Source organism: Tubulanus polymorphus, chromosome 2, assembly GCF_964204645.1.
Source record: "Tubulanus polymorphus chromosome 2, tnTubPoly1.2, whole genome shotgun sequence".
In the NCBI taxonomy this organism is placed as follows: Eukaryota; Metazoa; Nemertea; class Palaeonemertea; order Tubulaniformes; family Tubulanidae; genus Tubulanus; species Tubulanus polymorphus.
Genome location: NC_134026.1, coordinates 6,465,134 through 6,487,852, shown reverse-complemented (window position 1 = coordinate 6,487,852; position 22,719 = coordinate 6,465,134). Strand labels below are relative to the sequence as shown.

Below are 22,719 nucleotides of genomic sequence, written 5' to 3'. Positions count from 1 at the left end.
GTGTTCATCTTTCCTTTTGCATAGTTGTTCATGCATGTAGATGTTTTAGTTTATGATATATCAGCTGTGATATTATAGTTTTGAGTTTGAGTTAAGAATCGAACCCGCTTAATCCGTATTGTTAGGATTTGTCAATATCTGATGCGTGAATGCATGGTAAGACAGTTCTATGTATCTGTAGACAGCAGAACATTAACCTGTCAATTCGTTTAGTTCATATCGGCTGTGATATTATAGTTTTGAGTTTGAGTTGTTAAGAATCGAACCCGCTTAATCCGTATTGTTAGGATTTGTCAATATATATCTGATGCGTGAATGCATGTAAGACACTGACTTAATGTTCTCTTGTATCTGTAGATAGCAGAACATAAACTTGTCAAGTAGTTTAGTGTATATTATTGGGCAAATAAAGGATAACATGATACACTTATAAGTCGTTGTACTCGTAAATCTTCTGATACGTCGTGTATTTCTTTCGTTGCTTTTACCTCATACTACAGAAGTGTCCTGGGATAATCAACTCTCCTGGTGGTAAGACAGATACACTGGGTGAACCCAATTCGATGTGAGATGTCCTATGACAGTACCAACAATTATTAAAAATCGAGACCAAAGACGTGTTGATTTTTTCTCAAAAAACCATTCAAAACTACCCGATCCAAAAAATGGTTAAATCAAAGTTTAATGTTATATCATATAACAAACGATGCAGGAGAATCCTAAAATGAGATAACTGTGTTGTGACCTTTTTGTTCCAAAAGGTCACAACACAGCTATTTCTTTATAGAACAATGGGCTAATAAGTGGGTTAAAAAGTATTTCGAGGTTTATGCTGACTTGGCTAACTCGCAATGAATCTTGTTATGAATGTTGTTAAATGACCACATAATGCTTCCACTAGTTTCATGAAGAATGAAAAATGATTACGTGTATTAAAAATTATGGCATACTTTAATTTGTATTACAGCATACATTCTATTTGTTGGAAATAAGTAAAGACTACATGTACAATGCAAAAGAAAGCTTGTGTTTTCAATCTTGGCGATATGAAGGGTGTCGTTTTAAAAATTAAAATTGGCCCAATAGTTGAATGTACAAATCGTAGGCTTCATCAGCAGACTGCGGCAGTGAAAATCCATTAACAGCCATGATATTGTCACACATTGTTGGAAAAACAGGTTCACTGCTACCACGATCGTTTGGCTGTTTGCAGAATTCAGCTTGAACATCGATGACGTCTTCATAATTGATTTCAATTTTATGATCAGTAGTACCTAAAATGGAATTGAAATTCAAAACAAAAGTAATTGTTATCACAAAATATCTGTAAGCTGCTGTACAGTACACAGGCCTCGTTACGCTAGATGCAATTTTTGGATAATCATGCTATATAGTAACATTTCAATTCCAATCTCATCATCTGACTTTAAGATTTCACATTTTGTACGTATGGGCTGTCTTGTGTACATACCAAATAATTCTGGTGCAAAATATAAAAGATCCGGTTTAGAACATGGTACATCACAATTTCTTTGACGCCTTATTCTGTGACTATTCCATTCATTGCGGAAGTCTTCAAGATCTTGTTCTATAAGTTGGTGGAAACAAAATCGTATCGTTTCACTAAAAGAAAAAAGATTGTTTCCATATTACTTTATATTCATCCTAATATAACAAAATTCCACAAAAATTGAATCTAAGACAGAAGTCAACCTACACATGAACAGCATCTGCATTGGAAAAAATGCCAGTGTCACTCATGTCCTTAAACATATTCATCCAGAATTGGCCAACGGAGTTTCGTAGTGTTCGCCAAAATCGTTCGATCCTCTGAAAAAATATATTACACAATTTTGAAATATTTATTTGATATACCGCATTGCCATCTTCAAGATCCGCTTCCAAACAAATTTAGCCAAGGTTATACATTGCACACCTGGTTGCTGGTTGATTTACCGATCAAGACGCTCATATCTCCAGCCATGTCGTCATTGTCATCGGCCCGAAAGGATCGCTGTATTTCACAGAGTAGAACATTTTCAGTTCCGGCGTCGATTCGTATGCACCGAGGGACACCTGCAAAAGATCAATGGATGGTTCATACCACTAAAATATTGTATGTCAAAGCTTGTAATCGATTTTTGTCATAGAAGTTAGTGATTTTTTTGGTGATAAATATACTGTAGGCCTATTATTGTATATTCGTACGGTGCCGTTAATTACTTACATCTAAATTTAACGGAAAATAACATCATTTTCTCTAACCTGCAATTTGTTTGATGTAATCAGTGAAGTAATACCCAATGACCGATGGATCATTATTCGTACTGGCAACCTTCAACCACAGGATTCTCCTTGAAAACCTAAAAATATATGAAAATGCCCCCTGAATTGTGGTCTGTGGCATATATTCTTGTTTCCATCCTAGCTTGTCATTGTGACCGTTCATATACCACAGTAATAGTTTGTGTCTACTACCCAAAATCTTAGAAAATAGGCCTATAGCAGAAACTTAAGTTTACTTTAGTTTTGATAGAACTGTGAGAGGTTACTTCTGTCATTGCTCGAGGATTTAAATTAGGATGGGTTCGAATCCCACCAATTCAATTCAATTCAATTCCAAATTTATTGCGTCCTTATAATTACCGATATTACATGAGACAGATATGTCAATAAAATAAAACACAGAGATTAAAAAAACAAACAAATCTGAACAATAGAAACAAACAGGTGGTTACAATGTTATATATAACATCCACCGTAACTTGTCCTAACGGACGAAGAGCCCGGGCGGTGTCGGGCCACCGTTCAGTGCTGATAAATCTTGAATCAGTGAAATCTATAATTTCTTACCCATCCATAGCCCCGTGAATACAAAACCCATAAGGCTTTAGTTTATCGTATCCATCAACATGTATAAGGTAATTGGGTCCTTTGTTCGAATATCGACGACGTCTCAAAACTCCATTCGAACGATCTGCAACTCCTTCCTCATCTAGTTCCCGAAGAACCCTAGCTACCAGACTCCTTGAAAATAGAATATATGCATTCTCGATAAGGGTACATATCGACCAAGATTTCATGTAGGCCTATATATTCTAGGACGACAGACCTCTACGCCTCCGGAAAACTCACCTCGGAGTTTTGATACCATATCGATGACGCAGCCTGTCCGTCATGCTCCTATAACCTAAACAAGAGCCGCTGCCACTCAATTCACTCTAAAATATCGAATGATAATGAGATAATTACTAGTTCAATGAATTTTCTCCTCTTTATTTTACTTTGATTATATTCATACTGCATTTTGTGTTCGATTCTATTTTGATTTCTCGATTAATTTTGATTTCAAGTTCTTGGCAGGAGGTTTAGTGCGTAAAATCCATTGTTTCTCAAATATATTATCAGAAGAAAAGAAGGCGGTAATGAAGAAATTGTGTAAGAATCTTTACCGAAACTGCATGAAAGACGTCTTCCAAACTATAATTTTTATTCCTCTTCAAGCCCATTCTTTTCAGATGGCGCTTTAATTGACGCACACTGAAACATTGAGAAATATATGAATGTTGTCATGAGTGAGTGATCGAATGATAAACTACTCTTAGTTTTAAAAATTAACATGTAATCCATGAAACAATAAGCGAAAACTGCAATAACCCCCTCGTGCGCACCTATGATGCTATCACTTGATAAAAGTTACACTATATGACCGTGAAAAAGCTGTCGGGTATGAGGCCTAGGCAACAGTGAAACCCCTGTCCATACAACCATGGAGTCACAACAATCCACATTAATTTGTATTAGGTCGTGATGGGGTGGTAGACAAACATGCAATAGCGCCGTTCCGTTCAATACTGTGATTGATTCTTACGTGTATATGGAAATTATAACTTACCTCATTGTTCGACCACAATCAAGGTAGATTAGATTAACAATATCGGAGTATTGATGTCCACTCATAAAAAGGCTTCTAATAAAATCATCCATCATTGTCCACAACAAGTCTACGACTATCCTCTGACGATGTCCAAGTGCGCATACATCAAAACTATATCAGGCTACGCTGTGAGATAATACGCGCGCGCAAAAACAAACTTTCGTTTTTGCGCGCGCGCAAAAACAAAGATTTAGCGCGCAAAAACGGATTATTTCGTTTTTGCGCGTTAAAAGTTTGTTTTTGCGCGGTAATATTTGTTTTTGCGCGCGCGCAAAAACAAACTTTCGTTTTTGCGCGGGCGCAAAAACAAATATTCGTTTTTGCGCGCGCGCAAAAACAAAGATTTAGCGCGCAAAAACGGATTATTTCGTTTTTGCGCGTTAAAAGTTTGTTTTTGCGCGGTAATATTTGTTTTTGCGCGCGCGCAAAAACAAACTTTCGTTTTTGCGCGGGCGCAAAAACAAATATTCGTTTTTGCGCGCGCGCAAAAACAAAGATTTAGCGCGCAAAAACGGATTATTTCGTTTTTGCGCGTTAAAAGTTTGTTTTTGCGCGGTAATATTTGTTTTTGCGCGCGCGCAAAAACAAACTTTCGGTTTTGCGCGGGCGCAAAAACAAATATTCGTTTTTGCGCGCGCGCAAAAACAAAGATTTAGCGCGCAAAAACGGATTATTTCGTTTTTGCGCGTTAAAAGTTTGTTTTTGCGCGGTCATATTTGTTTTTGCGCGGTCATATTTGTTTTTGCGCGTTTTCGTGGAGGACGAAAAAAAAATTTTACATGGCCCGAATCAGCCACCATACAATCCTGAGTGTTACATTGAAAACATGCCGTTAGACTAACAATCGTCAGCCTTAAATTACAAATTACAAATCTGTGAACTGTGGAACATACATTCTGAACGTTTGAATATTCTGAAAAATCGTTTATTCTTAGATTGTACGGTTTGCGTCTACGGAAATAAACACTCGAGGCCCATTTCTGGCTATAGAACTATTCTAAGATTGGTCTTGAATCTAAGCCATACCAGTGAAACAGGTCCCTGGTCTAAACCTCGTTACGGAGACGAATCTAACAAGACATATCGTTTCGCGTATACATCATCGTCACAGACATTAGATTGTAATGAAAGGTCCCTTCGTTGACGCGCAATTTGATTAAAACCGTCAACCGCAAACAAGGCATCGACGCATTTGTAAAATACTAGAGCTAGAGCAACAGACCACCTCGCGTCTAAACATGCGAATTCAATTTATATAAATTAACATTTAATTAACCATACAACAGACGCAGCTGTGTACGGTTAATGAGCCAATTGCGTCAATCTACTCTGAACCTGTCGTTTGCAGGATCGTCAGAAAAAACCCCTGAAAAATATCGCTATTCAAATCAGCCGCAGCTTCGACTATAAGTATCGTGCCGAGATTCTCAGCGGTCGTTATGGAAATTGCCTCCAGCTGATGTCCACCGAAAACCACAGAAATCAATCACGTGTCATTGTTTGCGAGCAAAGACCGGCAAATTGAGTAAAGAGAGAAACATCCTCCCCTAACTCGCGGCTCATATTAACTGACCGTTTTCACCACGATTTCGGATATATGTAATGGTTAAGACACACTCAGATAGCAAGTGACCCCCCATTCATAGAGCATGCCACGCTAATAAGACGAGAAAGATGAAGTCCGACGAGTTTCCTTAAAGATATAAAAGACCCGAATCAATTAAGGCATAAAAACAAACTTGGGGGTTATTATCTAAAGCAATGGTAAGCAATAGTGAATATAACCGACCCCCGATTCATAGAAAATGTCATACTAATAAGACAAGAAAGACGAAGTCCGAAATGTTTCGTTTCAGCTATAAAAGAGGCAAAGCAAACTTGGGGGTTATTACATAAAGCAATATAAGTGACCCCCGATTCTGAAATGGTCACAAGTGTATCAATCAGACGATTTCGTTAATATGGTTATTGAATCCCGAGAGAATATCGTGATGATTTATGAGCGCGAGAACTCTTTCAACTCGAATCGATTTGTGTTGACGGAATGCGGAACTGCTTTGAAGTAAATATTGTGGCGCACACGTCAATAGATTCCGGGTGAATACAAAACAAAGTAATTTCCACCGGAGCTGAAAATTGACACGAACTCGTCTTGCATTATTCAACGCTGTTTTGATATATTTCATAATATAATTTTATGGTTGTCACTTGTTGTGAAAGAATTTTATGTGAAAATCAACATTTTCATACAATGAACTCTGAGAGGTACTTGACAGATCTACTAAGTGGCCAGAGGACACATCTATGGGGACAAATCCCTCCAAAAATCATAAAAACCTTGAGGCTAGTTGTAGAGTAATGGCTTCGGTAAGACCAGTATAAGACCATCTTGATCTATCTTGGAGTAATCATTTTCAAATGATTACTCCAAGGTTCTATAGAAGATCTACGTAACAATCCAATACTTAAGACACCATTCTTGCTCAAGTCACAACGTATAACTGGGCCATGGTTCCAAGTTTTAATCCGGCGGCCATCTCTTCTCATAGATATCTGTCATAAATTCACGGATATTTTAGTGTAATGCGAACGTAAATCGTTCATTCTCAAAAGCCGTTTAACGAATCTAATTTCGATCTCTGCGGATGCGATTAAACGTGTCTTCTTTAAGTCTCATAATCTCGTCTTACTATTCATTAGAGTTGAGCGCGTTCGCGATGATATCGAAAGATATCATTTTCGATGAAAGCGCAACTGACGAGGGAGTTATGAAAGCCGTCGTTACCATTCATTCCTGGGATAATTTGAAGGACTTCGCTTAATACGAATGACAGTTATCACTACGGCTAGTTCAAGGTCTTGCCACGGGTTCTCGAGGGCTGAAAATTACAACGATAACTACTTAAAGGTCAAATCATGGACATGATCAGCCGGTTATTTCTGTATTTGGTCGATAGCTTGTGTAGAAAGTGCGCTGCAAATCAAATATTTTGGGCGTCGTCTCAATTTTCTCTACTTCAAACAATATCCAATAAAGCGATCATATCGACCTGTCTCTTTCATGTCGTCGTCTGATTGACTCAATTCTCGTCCGCTGAGTGAGTCAATGAAATCACTAAAATACGCATAGGAGTATCGGACTTCCTATCGTCACGCTGGCCGTACAAAATAACATAAATGCCGCGTATATCGTTTTATTCGAAGTCACGCAAACGAAAAGAAAATCGAAATTGGATCAATATAATATGAGCTGTTCTTCATCGGAGGTTATTGATACTGGAAGATCGTTATTGAAGCCTGTCGACGGATATGTACGGAGTGTGAAGTGCTCCGGTGGAACGGGCATTTTATATCTTACCCGTCGGTTGTAATAATTACTCTCATATGCTTTCACCACGACTTTAATCGTCAACAATTCCAGCGAAAACTTGCAATAAAATTCATCGCTGTGAATATATGATAATATACATAAGTGCGCAGTTTGTCAAAAGATCAGTACACTGGAACCGAGGTTGAACGTTTATAGTCAAGTTTCCCTCATTCACGTCACAGCACATCATCCGTCAAGCGCACGGGGCTAACTGAGTTCAAATATCACATTTTTACGGCCATGATTTTGTCACAATCAATGATGTCCTTTTCTATATATACGGTCCTATCATCACACCCCCCACATAGCCGCTATCTTGAACATTCCTGATACACCACTGAATAACCAAAAAAATTGTCGCATCTACGAAATGTACTTCAGGAGGACCGCGCTTTTTCGCGTCGACACATGGACATGCCTTATTCTGCACGTCTTACAATATTTACTGATTTTTCGAAGATTTGCACTCCTCGCTTGCGCTCCTTTGAATGGCAATAATGACAACGGGTTGTGACCCCTTACAACCTCTCTGCCTCTATTATATAATTGAAAGAGACCTTCTCGATGCAATCAAGTTTCATTTGTCGAGGTTGTTGCAGTAATCCACTGGGAAGGCCCGAAGTGGACGGGTCACCGCGCTGGGGTCGGTCACCGCGGATGTACCTCTATTGAATTAGACTGATTGCAAATTGGTTACATTCAGCGCTATGACAGAGTTTAATATGATTATAGATTCCATGATACCTACGGATTAATAACGTGTGCTTTTATTTGCGTGTATTAACCTTTGGCCAAACGTCAGGGGAAATCTAGCATTCTCTACTGATCGCAACTCAACGGAATAATACAGTCCGATCTACGTAATTAATACATTAACAATCACATCCGTGATGGAACATTAAAATAAATGCCCGTAAATCTATAAATACAGTTCAATTATGAATCCTAAATCTAATCCTAATAAGATCTTTGAAGCCCGTGCTTTCATACGGAACAAATCATCCGGTGCCAGAGCTGCACGTGTTTTTTGGCAATGCCAGATCCTCGTGTTTCTCCGGACTGAACCCTCTTACCATCCATACAAAGTGTTGGTGATAAGCGGAATTATTCGTTAATTGCTGGAAGTATCAACAATACAATGATGTCAGTGGACACCCCGGAAATGCTATTGTTGTGGTTTTCTACAGCTTTGTCCATAATTCAGTGCATAATACCTCGACGGAAGTTACGAACGTGCTGTGTTGTTGATAGTCTGTTCGACTCGCGTTGAGCGTGACAATTACTGGCAGTTTGTTCAGCGATATGTTATAAGATTGTTACGTGTGATATAAGAGATACTGTCGTCTTGATTGCTGATGATAGATCATTGCTCAAAGACAAAACACACGGCTGACAATCCAGGGTCAAATACGTGGAAATTCGGTGCAAATCAAACCAAACCATAAACAAATCATTGACAATCATAGATGTATATCTTCCTATTTCGTTGGTTTCCACAAACAAGCGGATGCCCAATACTCAATTGCAGAGAAGAACATTCTACGAGCCAATTTTAAAACTGGTTCACAGAATCTAAATGTCATTACTCTCTTAGTTTTAGAAATGGCCGACAGAATTAAGTCCAAACGTCACTTCTCTTTTTCTTCATAATTGTGGATGACTGGACCCCTCCACCATTCTTTCATCGGTTTTGAAATATTGGGTTCTATCTGGAGTTAAAATATATCCGTTGTTTTTTTTGTCTCTTCAACTGAAGAAGATTGATGGAATTCTAATCCGGAAACCGGGTCTCCATCTTGTCAATTTGGCTCACAGTTTTTCCTCCTTCCAACGTTGTAAATGTGTTTGAAACCAACACACGATGAAACACTTTCGTCGTTATACTAAGATAAGAAGAGAATATGTGACAACGTGGAATTATGTTAAACTGATATCGAGAAATGGATCCTACAAAAATAGTTCCGTTCACGACTGGAACACGAAGAATCGCGTGCGGCCCATGAAATCAATGTATTTTGTCTTGTTTTCGCTTCTTCCACTCCTCGGATATTCGCAGCAACCTCTCGCTTCTGCCACCCCGCAGAGATTGTTGCCAGCACCCTCTGATTACGAACAAACACAAAAAAATCAGCCAATATTTTGCTAACAGTAATTTGTGGTATAAATTACGCAGTTTGATAAACACAGCCACCGTTAGTTCTTAAAGTCGTCTTGTCTCCGTCGCTTCACGGATCGATTCTATCGGTTATCAATATGTTTACCATTCTTTTAATTTTCTCACTGCTATAGATCCCCCACCGTAATATTACAAGCCCGAGATTTATCTTTAATGGCAAGTCTCCGGCGCAAACAGTTGGCAAATACACTATGACGTCACCTTAACAGTTGCACTCGTCGAAAAATGATCAGTACCAATCAGCAGATTGGCCATTGTATAAATCGCTTAGCTGGTTATAGTTGAACTCATTGACGAACACTATTTCACTTTCGCTTCTTTTCTCTTGCTGCCAATTCAGCGCGAGCAAATGATATTCCCGGACGACGTGTGTGATTTGATTGTAAATATCATCAGGAGTAAAGTGCTACTAGGGGTTAATTCGCTGTATTCGCAATCAGTAACGCGCTGGAACCTCTGAGTATATTTTGCTTCACTCGAAAAAAAAACAAACGCTGGACGACGACAATAAACGATTGATGAGAGACAGTTTACCGTCGCGCTGGTGCTGGTGCTGCTGCTGCTAATGCTGGTGCCGAGTTATTACTGAACCGTGGGGCAAGTCTTCATCATTATAGATACTAATCGCAGGTTACCAATAACGACCGCATCGGGACGACATTTCCAGGGACACAGTTATAATAATAAATCAAATCAACCATTTTCTAGAAATGACTGTCGTAATCACCGCGACACAAACGACCTTTTCGGCCAATTTCTGTTGTTTACAGCAATCAAAACAATGCGAGCTTCGGTTTCCTGTATTTATGTGACAATTTATCATAATCATTCAGGTCTTTTTTCTAACTAGACCATTTTAGCTGAAAGATCTTTTATATTTCAAGATTGAATGTATGTAAGGAGCCATACTGAAATAATGTTTTTTTTTCTTTTTCGAGGGAATGCAATAATCTTTTCGTTCGAACGAAATATCATTTCGTTCCCTCGAAAAACTTTTCGGTCCTACGAAAAAGATTATTTCGTTCCCACGAATTACTTTTTCACCATGTCACCTCCGGGGTTCGTATGTATGAAACTAATGTAGAGACGTTTTTTTCGATCGATCAAACTACCATGTAATGATCAAAATGTCGATTTCTTTTGAAATTCCCCGAGAAATGCAGATCAAAAAAGCGCTCCCTTGCCTTTTTACCTTTTACTTGACTAAGAATGAATACATAACCACTGCAGTCTAATTATGAGTCTATCAGGAGTGTAGTCTTATTCTTAACATTTTTTTAAAAGGAAATTCATCTATTAGTTAATGAATTATTCATCAGTCTAATGTTAATTAATGTCGTTTCAATGCGGTTTCAGATGTTCAAAATAGCAATTGAATCCGTGCGAGGAAAAGCATGCAGTTTATAGCTCTTTACTTCCGGCATAATGTGATAAGCTGTCGTGAATAGTTGAATGTCAATTAACCGTGCTTATAAAAGGCAAAGTGAAACTTGTGCAACTCGCGCAGAGATCTGCAGAATGTCGCCTCTATGTACGGGGGACTAATATGTTTTGTAAGCGGTGAAATCCGATTCTCCGGTGGCTACGAAACAATTATGGATGCGATAATGGAAGAAATGTGGTCTGAAGCTTCTTTCTGATCGATTGGGTCTATAAATGTTACTCTTATGTTCGTTAGATTGCAGCGGCATTGGTCACTGTGTTAGTCTCTTATTCCATTACTCCATTACTGTTTTTATCTCATATAGGAAATTGCCCATTACGAGTTTCATCGGCGATTGTCAAGCAAAATCTGTTTTAAAAAGATGGCCGAGGCGTTTTTTCTTCGGTCCCGGAAAGGTCACAAGATATCTGCGTAAGACTACAGCTGCTACTTATGAAAAATGTAACCTTACAACTAGCATTTGTTCCACAAATAGGACTTACGGCTTTTTAACTGTGGACGCTAGGCGTCCGCCAGTGGAATATGGTTACCGTACTGGTTATTACGATTGGCTTTTGTAAACGGGACCCGGGTTCAATTCATCCTCCACATCCTTGTCTATTCGCTGTTTCTTTTATACTTTTCTTTCCCTCTGTTTCTCCTTGTTTCACTCCCTTCAACTTCATACTTAATTAAACTCGTAATGTCAGAATAGGCAGAAGCATTTTTGAAGCATCCACTCCCTTAAAATGTTTTCTATTCTCAGCAACGCGTCGAGAACACTAATGTGTGTATTTTTCGGTCAACTGAACTCCAATTTAGATGCAACCGTCGAAACACTTTTATTCGTCGCTCGGTTCGAGATAGAATTGCAAAATGACACAGGAAAATTGTCTGATCCATTTAAGACAGAAAATTGAATTTCCCCGCGTCGGGAATACCGCAGTTTACTGCCCGCCAGTCAGACACCCCGGGAAAAGGCGAATAGAAATGTCTTTTTTCCGATTTCTTAATTACGTCTGAAGAACTGCAAAACTACGTTGTCATGAATTTTGAATGAAATTGTCTAGGTTACCAGAAACAGACCGCGGCGCGTCGGGCGCTACGGGGGCAATTGAATTTCGCCAATCATAAAAAAGATGAATCGTGTCAAATTCAACGCTCCGTTCAATTCCAACTCGTCGGATGATTACATTCTACGTCGTTTCAGACGCGGATCTTTGCTGAAAGGTAAGAAAAATATGTAATCGCTATAAGCGGATAAAATGTCATCGTGTCTCGGCTAGGATTATAGCATGATAAATGACGTTTTATGTAATAAACGCAATTCCCAACGCGTTCGTTTTATTCGTTTTTCAGTCTGGAGTTAAGTGCAACAACGGTGTAATCTATTTCGAATGGAATTTACATCAAAAACTCCGTATGAATATTTAGCGTCTATCATTATAGCATCGTTCATAATTTTACCATCTCTGAAAAAATTTTCACTGGCTTTGGATGTGTTTCGTAATAAATACTAAAAGATTTCGAGACAAGTGATCAGACAAAACGTAAGACAAATCAATTTGACACCTTAACGGACTTCGATTTATCGGAAAGGACATTGACATTGACGTCTATGAGATTAGTAAGGTTTCGTCATCATTGCATAAAAATCATAACAATAATACAACAATAGCAAGTTAAACGATGTGACATTCTTTACATAAGCCCATTGCGAATGTTTTTAGATTAAAACCTTTTTTTCAATAAGTCTTGCACCGAGTGAGCCATTAAGTAACCACGAAGGCTGAAAACGCGTTAATCTAGATTCTCTTCAGCCCCTTGTAGAAATCGAACCCTGGATGCTGAACTAATGATGGCATTCATCAATTCGAATTTGCGCAGAATGTCGCGGAGCTGTTCGCTGACATTTTGAATTCGACATGTTATATATATTTTATGTTGGGATTAGCGGTCTGCGCAAAAACGTCGACAAATCTTTTCACGTCATGACACATTGAATATTAGAAATGGGACAAATTACGCTCATATTATATGAATTGGTGTAATGTATTGCCCCGGCCATATCCAATAAAACCGACGCAATTTCTTTGTATAGCGGTAATCACTTGTATCTTTAATTAGAAATATCTGGAGCTCTCAACACGAGCACTACCACCACCACCTGCGACTGGTGGTATTACCACAATGACGTCATAAGAAATATTCAAAAAACCCTGCGCTCGCCACGAGTAAGCACCACCCGGCGATGCAACGAAAGGTCAGACGTCGATTGCAAACGATTCTAAACGTCGACTTTTAAAAACCCGTGCGTAATTCGTGACCTTTTCACGACATCATGCTACAGACCTCTATTCCTCTATTCATCGAAATTTCCACCCGGAATCGTAAATTGTATATTTAAAGTCGTTATTTAAGAGACGCAAACTGCACATCTGAAGCCTCGTGCGAGCGTGGGCAATCGACGGCTGGTTAGCGGGTTCCTAAGGTCTTTGCAGCAATTTAACCAAACAAGCCTATGCATACAAATAAGCTTATCTTTTATAAGCAAACCTGACAGCGACTGACAATATATCACACTGCTGGTTCTATACCGTATCAGTAAATGTCTTAATGGTCAGACTGCCGGGATAACCATCTAAAGAGTTGTGTTGGACAAGGTTAGTTGAGAAAACGAACCGTGATGAGGGCTGACACCTTCATGTCTGGTGTATTCTCATGGGCGAATCTAGGATTCCTTGAAATGGTTGGACCTTGAAATTCGAATGGGCACTTTGAAAGGGCGGATTTGGCAATGCGAGGGCTGCAAGCGAAATATTGGTGGGGGTTCTGGTGGCCCTCCCACAGAACATTTAGGCCAAACAGGGGCTTTTCTTGCCCTTATCAGGACCCATTTTGATTTATTTTTAGGCTTTGAAATTTTCTTTGCAAAAGTTTTTTCTAGACTTTTTAGAGGGCACATTCGAGTTTTTTAAGGGGGTGGACCAGTCCACCCGGTCCACCCCCTAAACACACCCTTGATTCTAACAATAATATGTTCACAAGTAGACCATTCATTTGAATTTTCAGTTCCAGGGAACAGCACAGTCAAGGCGCGATCCTAGTTCTATAGGCCATCTTACAACTTTATGACCAATCTTATGATTTAAGGCCACTTTTGTACCGGACCGTGGTGTCATAGTTCCAATTTCGTCTTAGGCCATTCTAGTTCTGTAGCCAGTTTAACAACTAACGCCTCGCATTCGTTAACAAGATTTAAGGTCACATAAGTCCCTACTGTGTATTTGTGTTGGCGCTGTTGTCTTAACTCCTACTAATGAACCATTTCTATTCAAGTTAGAATTTGTGTTGCCATCCAAATAGTTTGCATAACAATGACGCAGTCACTGTATTCAATTTTGAATAAAATCGTGACCAAAGTCAAAATAAGTTCATTTTCATGTTATTCCCCTCACTACGATGTCATCAGATCAGTGTTATATAAACGTGTTATACAAGTACCGCGTGTGATTTTGAGATTTCAGACTGTTACGCAAACACTGCCATTTTCACGCAAATAAACTACAGATGACGTCATTCTGAATTCGAATTATCGGCTGGCTACTTATCACAAAATGATGACGATTAACAACCACGCCCTGTTGAATGCAATGAATTCATCCTCTATTGGGCTGTATAATTGATTTCATCAAGCTAGTGAATGGGACAGTTCATCCACGATGTGGCTTCTGTATATCTGTGTAAATGGTTATAAAGAGATATCATGTTTCAGACGTTTTCTCAGTTTTCACGTCCATTTAACACGAAATCTTGTTTATTTTCAGGTCAAGACGTCACGGACGGTTGTTTGGTTTCAACAACAACGCCGACTGTGTGGGCAGCAGCAGCAGCAGTATCAGACAGTCATACACGCCAGGGAAGCGACATACGCCAATGATGAAGGCGAATTACAACATCACCGATCAGCAGCGAACTGTTTCAAATGAAACGGATCAAATCCTCAGCGAAGAAGAAATGGATAATTTCGCGATAAACTGCGAACTGGATCTCGGTATAAACGATACGCGCTGTTTAATCAGGGATACGGTCGGGATTAATTTAGCGGCTCCGCTGTTAATGTTTCTAGCCGGATTCATCGGCAACGTTTTAGCGTTGGTCGTTTTGCACCGATCGCGAAAATCTAAACATCGAACAGTGTTTTATACGCTAGTCGCCGCGCTGGTCATCACCGATCTCATGGGACAGATTCTCACTTCGTTTATGCCTATAATCGTCTATATCAACAATCGTAAATGGGTCGGAGGCGACCTTACCTGTGAATACCACGCGTTTGTGATGATCGTGTTCGGACTGGTTACGCCTCTGATCGTCTGCGCTATGGCGGTCGAAAGAGTGATCGCGTTGAATTTCTGGTTTTTCTATTCGACGTATTTTAATCATTCCCGAGCACGGATATTACTAGCGGTGTTATGGGCGGTCGTTGTGCTGTTCGCCAGTTTTCCGTTTTTCGGGTTCGGTCATTACGCGTTGCAATATCCCGGTACTTGGTGTTTTTTGAATTTCCACGCCGAAGATCCGGTCGGAAGCGCCTACGCTTTCACGTTCGCCGTCGTCAACATTCTATTGATTCTGACGATAATCGGATGCAATATATTCGTCACTCGTGTTCTGTTGAAAGTTCGGCTAAAACGGATACGGTTAAGTTGGCCTGCGCGGGAAGATGGAGATAGACGTTCTCCGTCGCCGATGCAAACTCCTTGCCACTCAATGGAATCTCAAATGGTGCTACTTTTAGTCGCTATAACTCTGATATTCACGATATGCTGGGCACCATTAATGGTAAGTTACTAATTAGAATAATACAGTCAAGCTGGCTCAAGTCATAATCTGTCGTTACTATTTTTCACCCAGTCCTGGAAGTGGTTGTTTCACAGTGATCTCAGTCGATCTGGATCCTAGTTTACCCAATTTGTGGTACATCAGACACTAAGGTTCTTGGTGAACTATTTTGCAGTCCCAATTTGTATTCCCATTTCACTTGATTAAGTGCAAATCACCATTTGGATAAGATATAATGATCATCCCATCTACGGCGACTCAAGCTACGTTTCCCGGATATTAACACAATGGGCGGATAACCAGAACACGTGTGAAATCTTGCAATTAAAATGTTAATTGAAAAATTGAAGAATTTATCGCGGCCATTATGATTTGGCTGTTTAATAACAGCCACAATCACGTGCGATAAATGTAATTATGAGCATGCAGAATTATAGGAACGTATGGTTCTGCCAGAGAGGTAATTTTAAGTAGAGAATTGAGAAGATTATTGAAACACAGTGAGATAAGCCGTGATCACACGGAGACGATTTGGCCCGGGCCAAATTGGCACGGATCAGGCCCCAGTCAAATTTGACCTGTGCCTAATTAGAGAGCGCTCTCACACGTAATTCACATGCTGCAATAATTTGACCCGTGCTATTTGGCTCGGGCCTGGTCCGATGTTTTTGTTCGGACCAAAAAATGCGCGTGTTATCTCGCCTTACGAAGGGGACGATTTTGAAATTACAGATTTTATATTTGGGATTTCACACTTGACGTATCGGCCCCACTCCGCGCGGTTCCGCCACCGTGCGGGATTTACGCGAAGCAGCAAACACAAACATGGCCACTCTCTCAATTTTCAATGATAGAAATCGTGTGTGCATTTCAATTATTTCGGCTGTTAGGGTTTTAAGGCACAATATAAGTTGATGATGTGATATGGCGATGTTAATTAATGATAATTCCGCAGTGAAGCTAGTCACGAACGGTGCCGATTGAGTGTACAGCTGCCAAAAACACTAAAATGTGCGTAGTTGCGTAACTATTTGCAGTGAATTGCAGACGAAACATGAAGCCTTAACGGCCGTTTAAAAAAAATTATACCAATTGCAATTGTAAAATAAAAATGAGATAGAACCTAAGTTAAAATTCTGGCCATTTCTAAAATGTTATTACTAATTTTTAGTCAGTGCCGAACGTTTAGTTTTCTAACAATAATGAGGGGTGGTAGGTAGTCATGCAATTCAAGTCATCATTTATTACACGTTACTTCCGTGTTGTTGAAAATCTCGCGAGTCCTGGACCAAACCCCATTGAACAATGTGATCTGTGTGCTGGCCACAAATGCACACAGATCACACTACACTACCCATTACAAACTCCAGTACCCACAGCTTTCATATATCCATCCAAATATTTAGAGTGTCTTTCTTCCTGGGTTAGCAACTATGCGTATACGTATATATACATAATGATATTCTAACTCATTCCGTGACCTCTTGGATCGTGGAAAAGTAGACATTATCGATCATTTATGGACCGATAATTAAACGTAATAGAATAACGCGATGAAAACGTACGGCGTGTTATTTGTTAATTAGGAAATGGAAAAATACTTTCATTGCTTTCATGTTATTTCAGATTCAGATAATCATCAACGAAGTAACTCACGTAACGGACCGAGTGGCGGATTTAACGGCCGTAAGACTCGCCAGTATCAATCAGATACTCGATCCCTGGCTTTATATCCTCATCAGAAAGAGTATCATCTTAAAAGTGAAACGATGCATCGAGCGGATCATCTACAGGCTGAGTTCGTCGGCTCGCAGTACGACCAGCCCTAAACGCGATATCGAAATACAGCAGCGGACTTTACCGAGCAACAAGAAACGTTTTTTCATCAAGCAAAAATTGGAGATAAGCGTCGGCATTCCGATACCGGGTAAAGCGTGTTCGATACCGTTAAACATTGACGCCGAAAATTGTCATCTGAAAGAATCGAAAATTGTCGTTTGTTCGGGGGAAAACATTGCCCAGTCGGTAACACCTAGTGATTCGGTCAGTGACGAGGTGTTCGAATTAAACGTGCGTGCGGACGGATACGTACTACTTTCGGAAATACAGAAATGTAAAAAGGAAACGAAGCGACACCGGAGTCTACCAACGAAATTCAACGACAGCCAAAAGTAGGAAGTTTTATCGATTATCCGCTCTTAATTAAACTGAAGATAAAAGAAAAAGATTTAAAAAATGCAAAGATTTTACTCATTTTCAATTTGTCATCGAAATTGACACCGGGACCCAGTCCCACAGTTGTGAGTCAGAGTTAACTCCGAGTTAAGATTAGTTCACTTTCAATGAGTTAACTCTGAGTCAAATCTAAAGACAGAACTTGTGGAACTGGGTCCCGAATTCGAAATAGGTTTTTCGTCAGTGATTCAACTTGCTGAGGGGTTTGAGGGTTTGAGGGGTTTGAGAATTTGATCGCGAGCTCCACTTAATTCATTGAATCAGCTCTTTGATGCATAACCTATTCGGGAAGATTTGGTTGCGTACCATTGAAACTAGATGACGATTTCCCTTTTAAAATGTTACAAATTTGACTCTTTATTTCAGGAAAAAGAACTCGAGAAATCTGACTTTAGTCACGTCGTGATCTCGGTTGGAACCGAATGCAAGATCTATAAACTTTATCCTCGGATATTTCTGTGATATGAAAAAAACTCCCATCTATAAATGAAACTTGCAACGCGACGACTTCTGATTGGATTATTAATCAATACGTAATCTGCACTTTTAACAAATGTTTTAAAGGTTTTCTCGTATCAAAATGTATAAAATGTTACTGGGCATTTAATTAAGTATGATAATAAAACATTGATAACAAATGTCGAATTGAAAATACATTTCAATCAATGGTAGTGTTTACTTTTCGTGGTTGTGATGTGGATGGACGAAACGGTATGAAAAACGAGATGTTTTCCGTCCAATCACCGCTGATGAGACACTATACTATATCCATGTTGTGAAAACCCCACAACATGAACGAAAAAATAAAGTCCGAAAATGTTTCCTTGAGTCTGTAGTTTATTCAACGCTTTGACGATATACTAAAACTCGTTAATTCTGAAGATGACTATTAGTATAAAGTCGAAACGTTGAATGAACTACACTAGCTCAAGTAAACATTTTCGGACTTAATTTTTTCGTCTATATTGTGGGGTTTTCGTAATATTTCCGTTTAAGGTTCGAACCCTTATATTAATGGTCGATGCGCTGAATAATTAAGCATTTCGTCGAACACCCGGGTAAGAAATAGGCCCATCTATGACGGAATGCGATACCTGTCGCAGTTAAATGTCCGATAGTATGAGAATAATCACTTCTGAACAGATCTGGTAATTCTTGCGCGATAGACACACGTATAACGGGACGAAAGGTATCGCGGAAGTTCGATGAAAACACCTTGAATCGAAGTTTGAAATACGTTTGTAGTGCCAATAAAGGGTTTTTATTCCTAGGAGAATAAATACACTGAAATATATACTAGCACGTCGTGTTCTGGGGCTCTTTTCTGTCTGCAGCTAACTATGTAATATGTATTAACTAACATAATTACAAAGTGATTACAAAGGTATTATATGAAATTTTCAAGTTGGAAAACAAAGGACGTTAGTATTTTAGGTATGCGTTATTGTTTCATGTAGCTATTAAGAACACCTGGCGAGAAGTAAAAATGCCTTAAGATAAACACAAAACAAACTGTAATAACGACTTAATTTATGTATCGGTATTTTTAAAATACTTACAACTACATCTACACAGCGAAGACGATATTAATTTCTGAAAAACACACACGTAAGTAGTTGTATACGCAAGATATGAGGTTTGGGGATTGACGAGAATCGTGGAAAATGATGGGATTCCATTGGTTTACCTAGTAGCCTTTATAATTGGTGGTGCACAGGCAGGAATATTATTCGAATCGGCAATTTTTGCCTTGGTGTATAATATATTCAAGGTAAGTGTCTCCTGGGAAGAACAAAACCAGAACCAGAATATTTCATATTCTACGGTAACGCCTTAACATATTGTTGTTCTCCATCGACTTTGTTCTTACCTGATGAAACTACAAGGCACTAGCGATGAAAATACTTTGTGGGTATAAAGTGGTTTCATTAGAAATTACTAAGCATGTAGCTTCTTCGGGAAAACTCAATTTGCTGATGAAGCTACTATATGCGCAGTTTAGTGAAAACTCGTAATTTATAATCATATTAACTCACCTACAGTGCTATCAGCTTGATAGCAGGTTAATACGGTGCCTCGACAAATCTTTTTGAATTATATTATTCTAGAAAAAGAAATTCGACTAAAAAGACGAAGCTGGTTTGGACGAAAATGCCGAATGATAGTAAACCCCTCACGAACCAGAAGCTGAAAACTACGAAGAAAGCAAAACAGAAGAAAAAGTCAAAGGAAATATCGAAACTTGAAACTATAAATGAAGATACGGCGTACACAACGCCGAGGGTTGAGATGAATCAGAATCCTGAAACTAAGAAAAACAAGAAAGATCAAAAAGCAGAAAAGAAAAAGCTTAAAAAACGAGAAAAGGAAGAGAAAAAGAACAGAAAACTATTGAATAAACAACAGAAGAAGTCACCAGGTGTCGCTCCACGGGTGACTCGAGCTGAGGATAAGCTGGGTCTAGGAGAAACGAAACGTGTTTATCAGAAATGGGGTTCAGCGAATGGATTAAATGAAGGTCACAATTCAGTGATCAATCCGGTGTTTCAAGATTTAGAATTCCCGTCAGCGGTTAACGAAAGTTCAACCGATCCGCCCGGTTACAACAAACGCAGTTCCGTGAAATCAGTGGAAGATATCAAACAATCAGATCAACTTATTCGTAATATTCATTCTGATGGAGAAAATGAACGTCGTTCAGACGTGTCAGCTCCACCGAGCAGCCAGCTTCGAAAAACAGGGGAGGAACAGTTTCCAAATTTGAAAATGAGTCCTATGGCTTACGGTCCGCCAGGGCAGGGTATACCCAGCATTCAGACACCAGATACGCACATTCAGTCGATCGAGGAAAATAGAACTAATCGCCAATCAAAAAACGATGTTAGTCTTTTAAACAGATATTTAACTGACATTTCCGTACAAAATCGTCACAATAGCCAGATCAATTTCACAAACGATAATAGTTTCTTGCATAAACCTATTAGTTCCAGCCGGAGAGATTTGAAAGATGAGGATTGTCTTCGGGAGAGTACTGCATTACGCTCGAACGAGTTACAACCACGACCTAACTCCCCCGACTCGGGCGAGCACGTCTCAACAACAAATAATCCTCGTCAACGGCGACAAAAAATGATTGTACAAGGTAGACAGAATCTCAACGGGGAAGAGCAACTTGTTCGTGATGGTAGATTTCCCGAACTACAAAACAGAGAAAACGATGTTAAGAAAACAATGGCGTTTGATCAACTTCATCACAGGAGACAACCTTACATGCCAAGGCGACTGACTCCGCAAACTTTGGAGTCCCACGACTCGAATAATCATGTTGTTTTGAGGCAGCGATTTCCAAACAGTGAACATGCGAGATCGACTGCAAACTTCTATACTGAATTCTACCAAAATGACCGTCACGATTCAGTTCAGTCACATTCATACCCAGATTTGGAGCCAAATGAATATTTGATGTTCAATCGACACCGGGTGATGAATCATCCCGTCAATACGATTTCAGATCTACAACACGACACGGAATCTGAGAGTAATATAAGTTGTAATCGGGACACGCGAGTTCATGTCGATAACAAATTGAAAATGTGGAATAATTCATGGGATTCTAACCGACAAAATCGTGTAGAAGATGCTGATGAATCGAGTAGGTTTTATACGCCCGCCAGGGTTCGTTTACCGCATTATCAACCAGTACAGGCATATCTGAATTCATTCCCCACAGAACAGACGGCGAATACAGACATTACTGAACATCCAACACGACGCAAACTGTCGTTGTATCCACCACACATCTATATGCAGGATACAGCGATTGAAAACTACAGTCGGAATCATGCGTCATTAACTAAACAGTTCGACGAAAGATCAACAGACTATGTGTTGCCACTTGAAGATAAATCAATACCTTCTGGCCCTTATCTAAATGGGCCCAAAAACGTTCCACTCGTAACTGCAGATACCAAAGGGACGCAGCAAAGGTACCCGCAGGGTATCGTTTTATCGTCAACTTCCGAGTCAAATTGGCCAAAACTCGAGACAAGTACCGTTTCGGATTTAACACGCGGCCACCCAGACGCCATCTATCGCAATAACGTTCTCAGTAAACCAACAGTCGCCAATTCGCAAAATATCTCGAGAATTTCAAACCATCTGCGAATTGATAGAATGACGCTGAATCCAGGCGATGAAATACCCATTGATTACAATATCACTTTACGAATACCGAGACCGAAAATGTTCCAGAAAATAGATTTTGATGCCACAGTTAAGACGACCATTGCTGAATAGATAGACGAACATCATCCTCGCTTACCAGGATTTGGCGTGCTGATGTTCGCGTGAGCTCGGCAAACGAGGATGGACGAACATACGTATGGCGGTGCGGATGTCCAGAGTTCGGGGACGCGTTCTTTTTCCAATTCCGAGAGACGGGATACTCCGACAAGAGAATAAAACCAAGCACCTGTTCCGTACTTCTCTGTTGGATTTGAGTCCAAATTATTTCGTTTTTCAAATCTTTGTCCCTCAAGTCATATTTCAACTGATAACTATGGGTCTGGATCCTGCGTATCATTTTCCCAGGAAATGACATTCTAAAGTGATAATTTCTAGCTGTTTCGCATACGTATAGCTTGAATATGTATAATTCTAGAATTACAAATTTCGTAATAAAGCGCCAACTTAATCATTTTAAAATCTAATATACATATAGTTATATTAAAATATTA

General features: G+C 39.5%; 2 protein-coding genes across 3 annotated transcripts in view; one reads left to right on the top strand and one right to left on the bottom strand.

The window, feature by feature from the left end:
* LOC141899940 (prostaglandin E2 receptor EP3 subtype-like) overlaps positions 1-18,510 on the top strand; it is a 32,812-nt gene extending 14,302 nt beyond the window's left edge. For both annotated transcript variants that reach the window (XM_074786580.1, XM_074786578.1), the window contains exons 2-4: positions 14,734-15,748; positions 17,375-17,919; positions 18,350-18,510. In XM_074786580.1, coding sequence (XP_074642681.1) covers positions 14,843-15,748; positions 17,375-17,919; positions 18,350-18,389 — 1,491 coding nt within the window. In that variant the 5' untranslated portion in view covers positions 14,734-14,842 and the 3' untranslated portion in view covers positions 18,390-18,510. The remainder of the gene's footprint in view (positions 1-14,733; positions 15,749-17,374; positions 17,920-18,349) is intronic.
* Positions 947-4,042, bottom strand: LOC141900293 (uncharacterized). The gene is made up of 9 exons (XM_074787109.1): positions 3,896-4,042; positions 3,453-3,540; positions 3,136-3,221; positions 2,854-3,027; positions 2,266-2,363; positions 1,937-2,076; positions 1,718-1,830; positions 1,472-1,623; positions 947-1,274 (listed from the first exon to the last, which is right to left on the bottom strand). Exons 1-9 carry the CDS (start codon positions 3,988-3,990, stop codon positions 1,069-1,071), a joined length of 1,152 nt encoding a protein of 383 aa, XP_074643210.1. The 5' UTR covers positions 3,991-4,042; the 3' UTR covers positions 947-1,068.
* Positions 18,511-22,719: the final 4,209 nt, after the last annotated feature.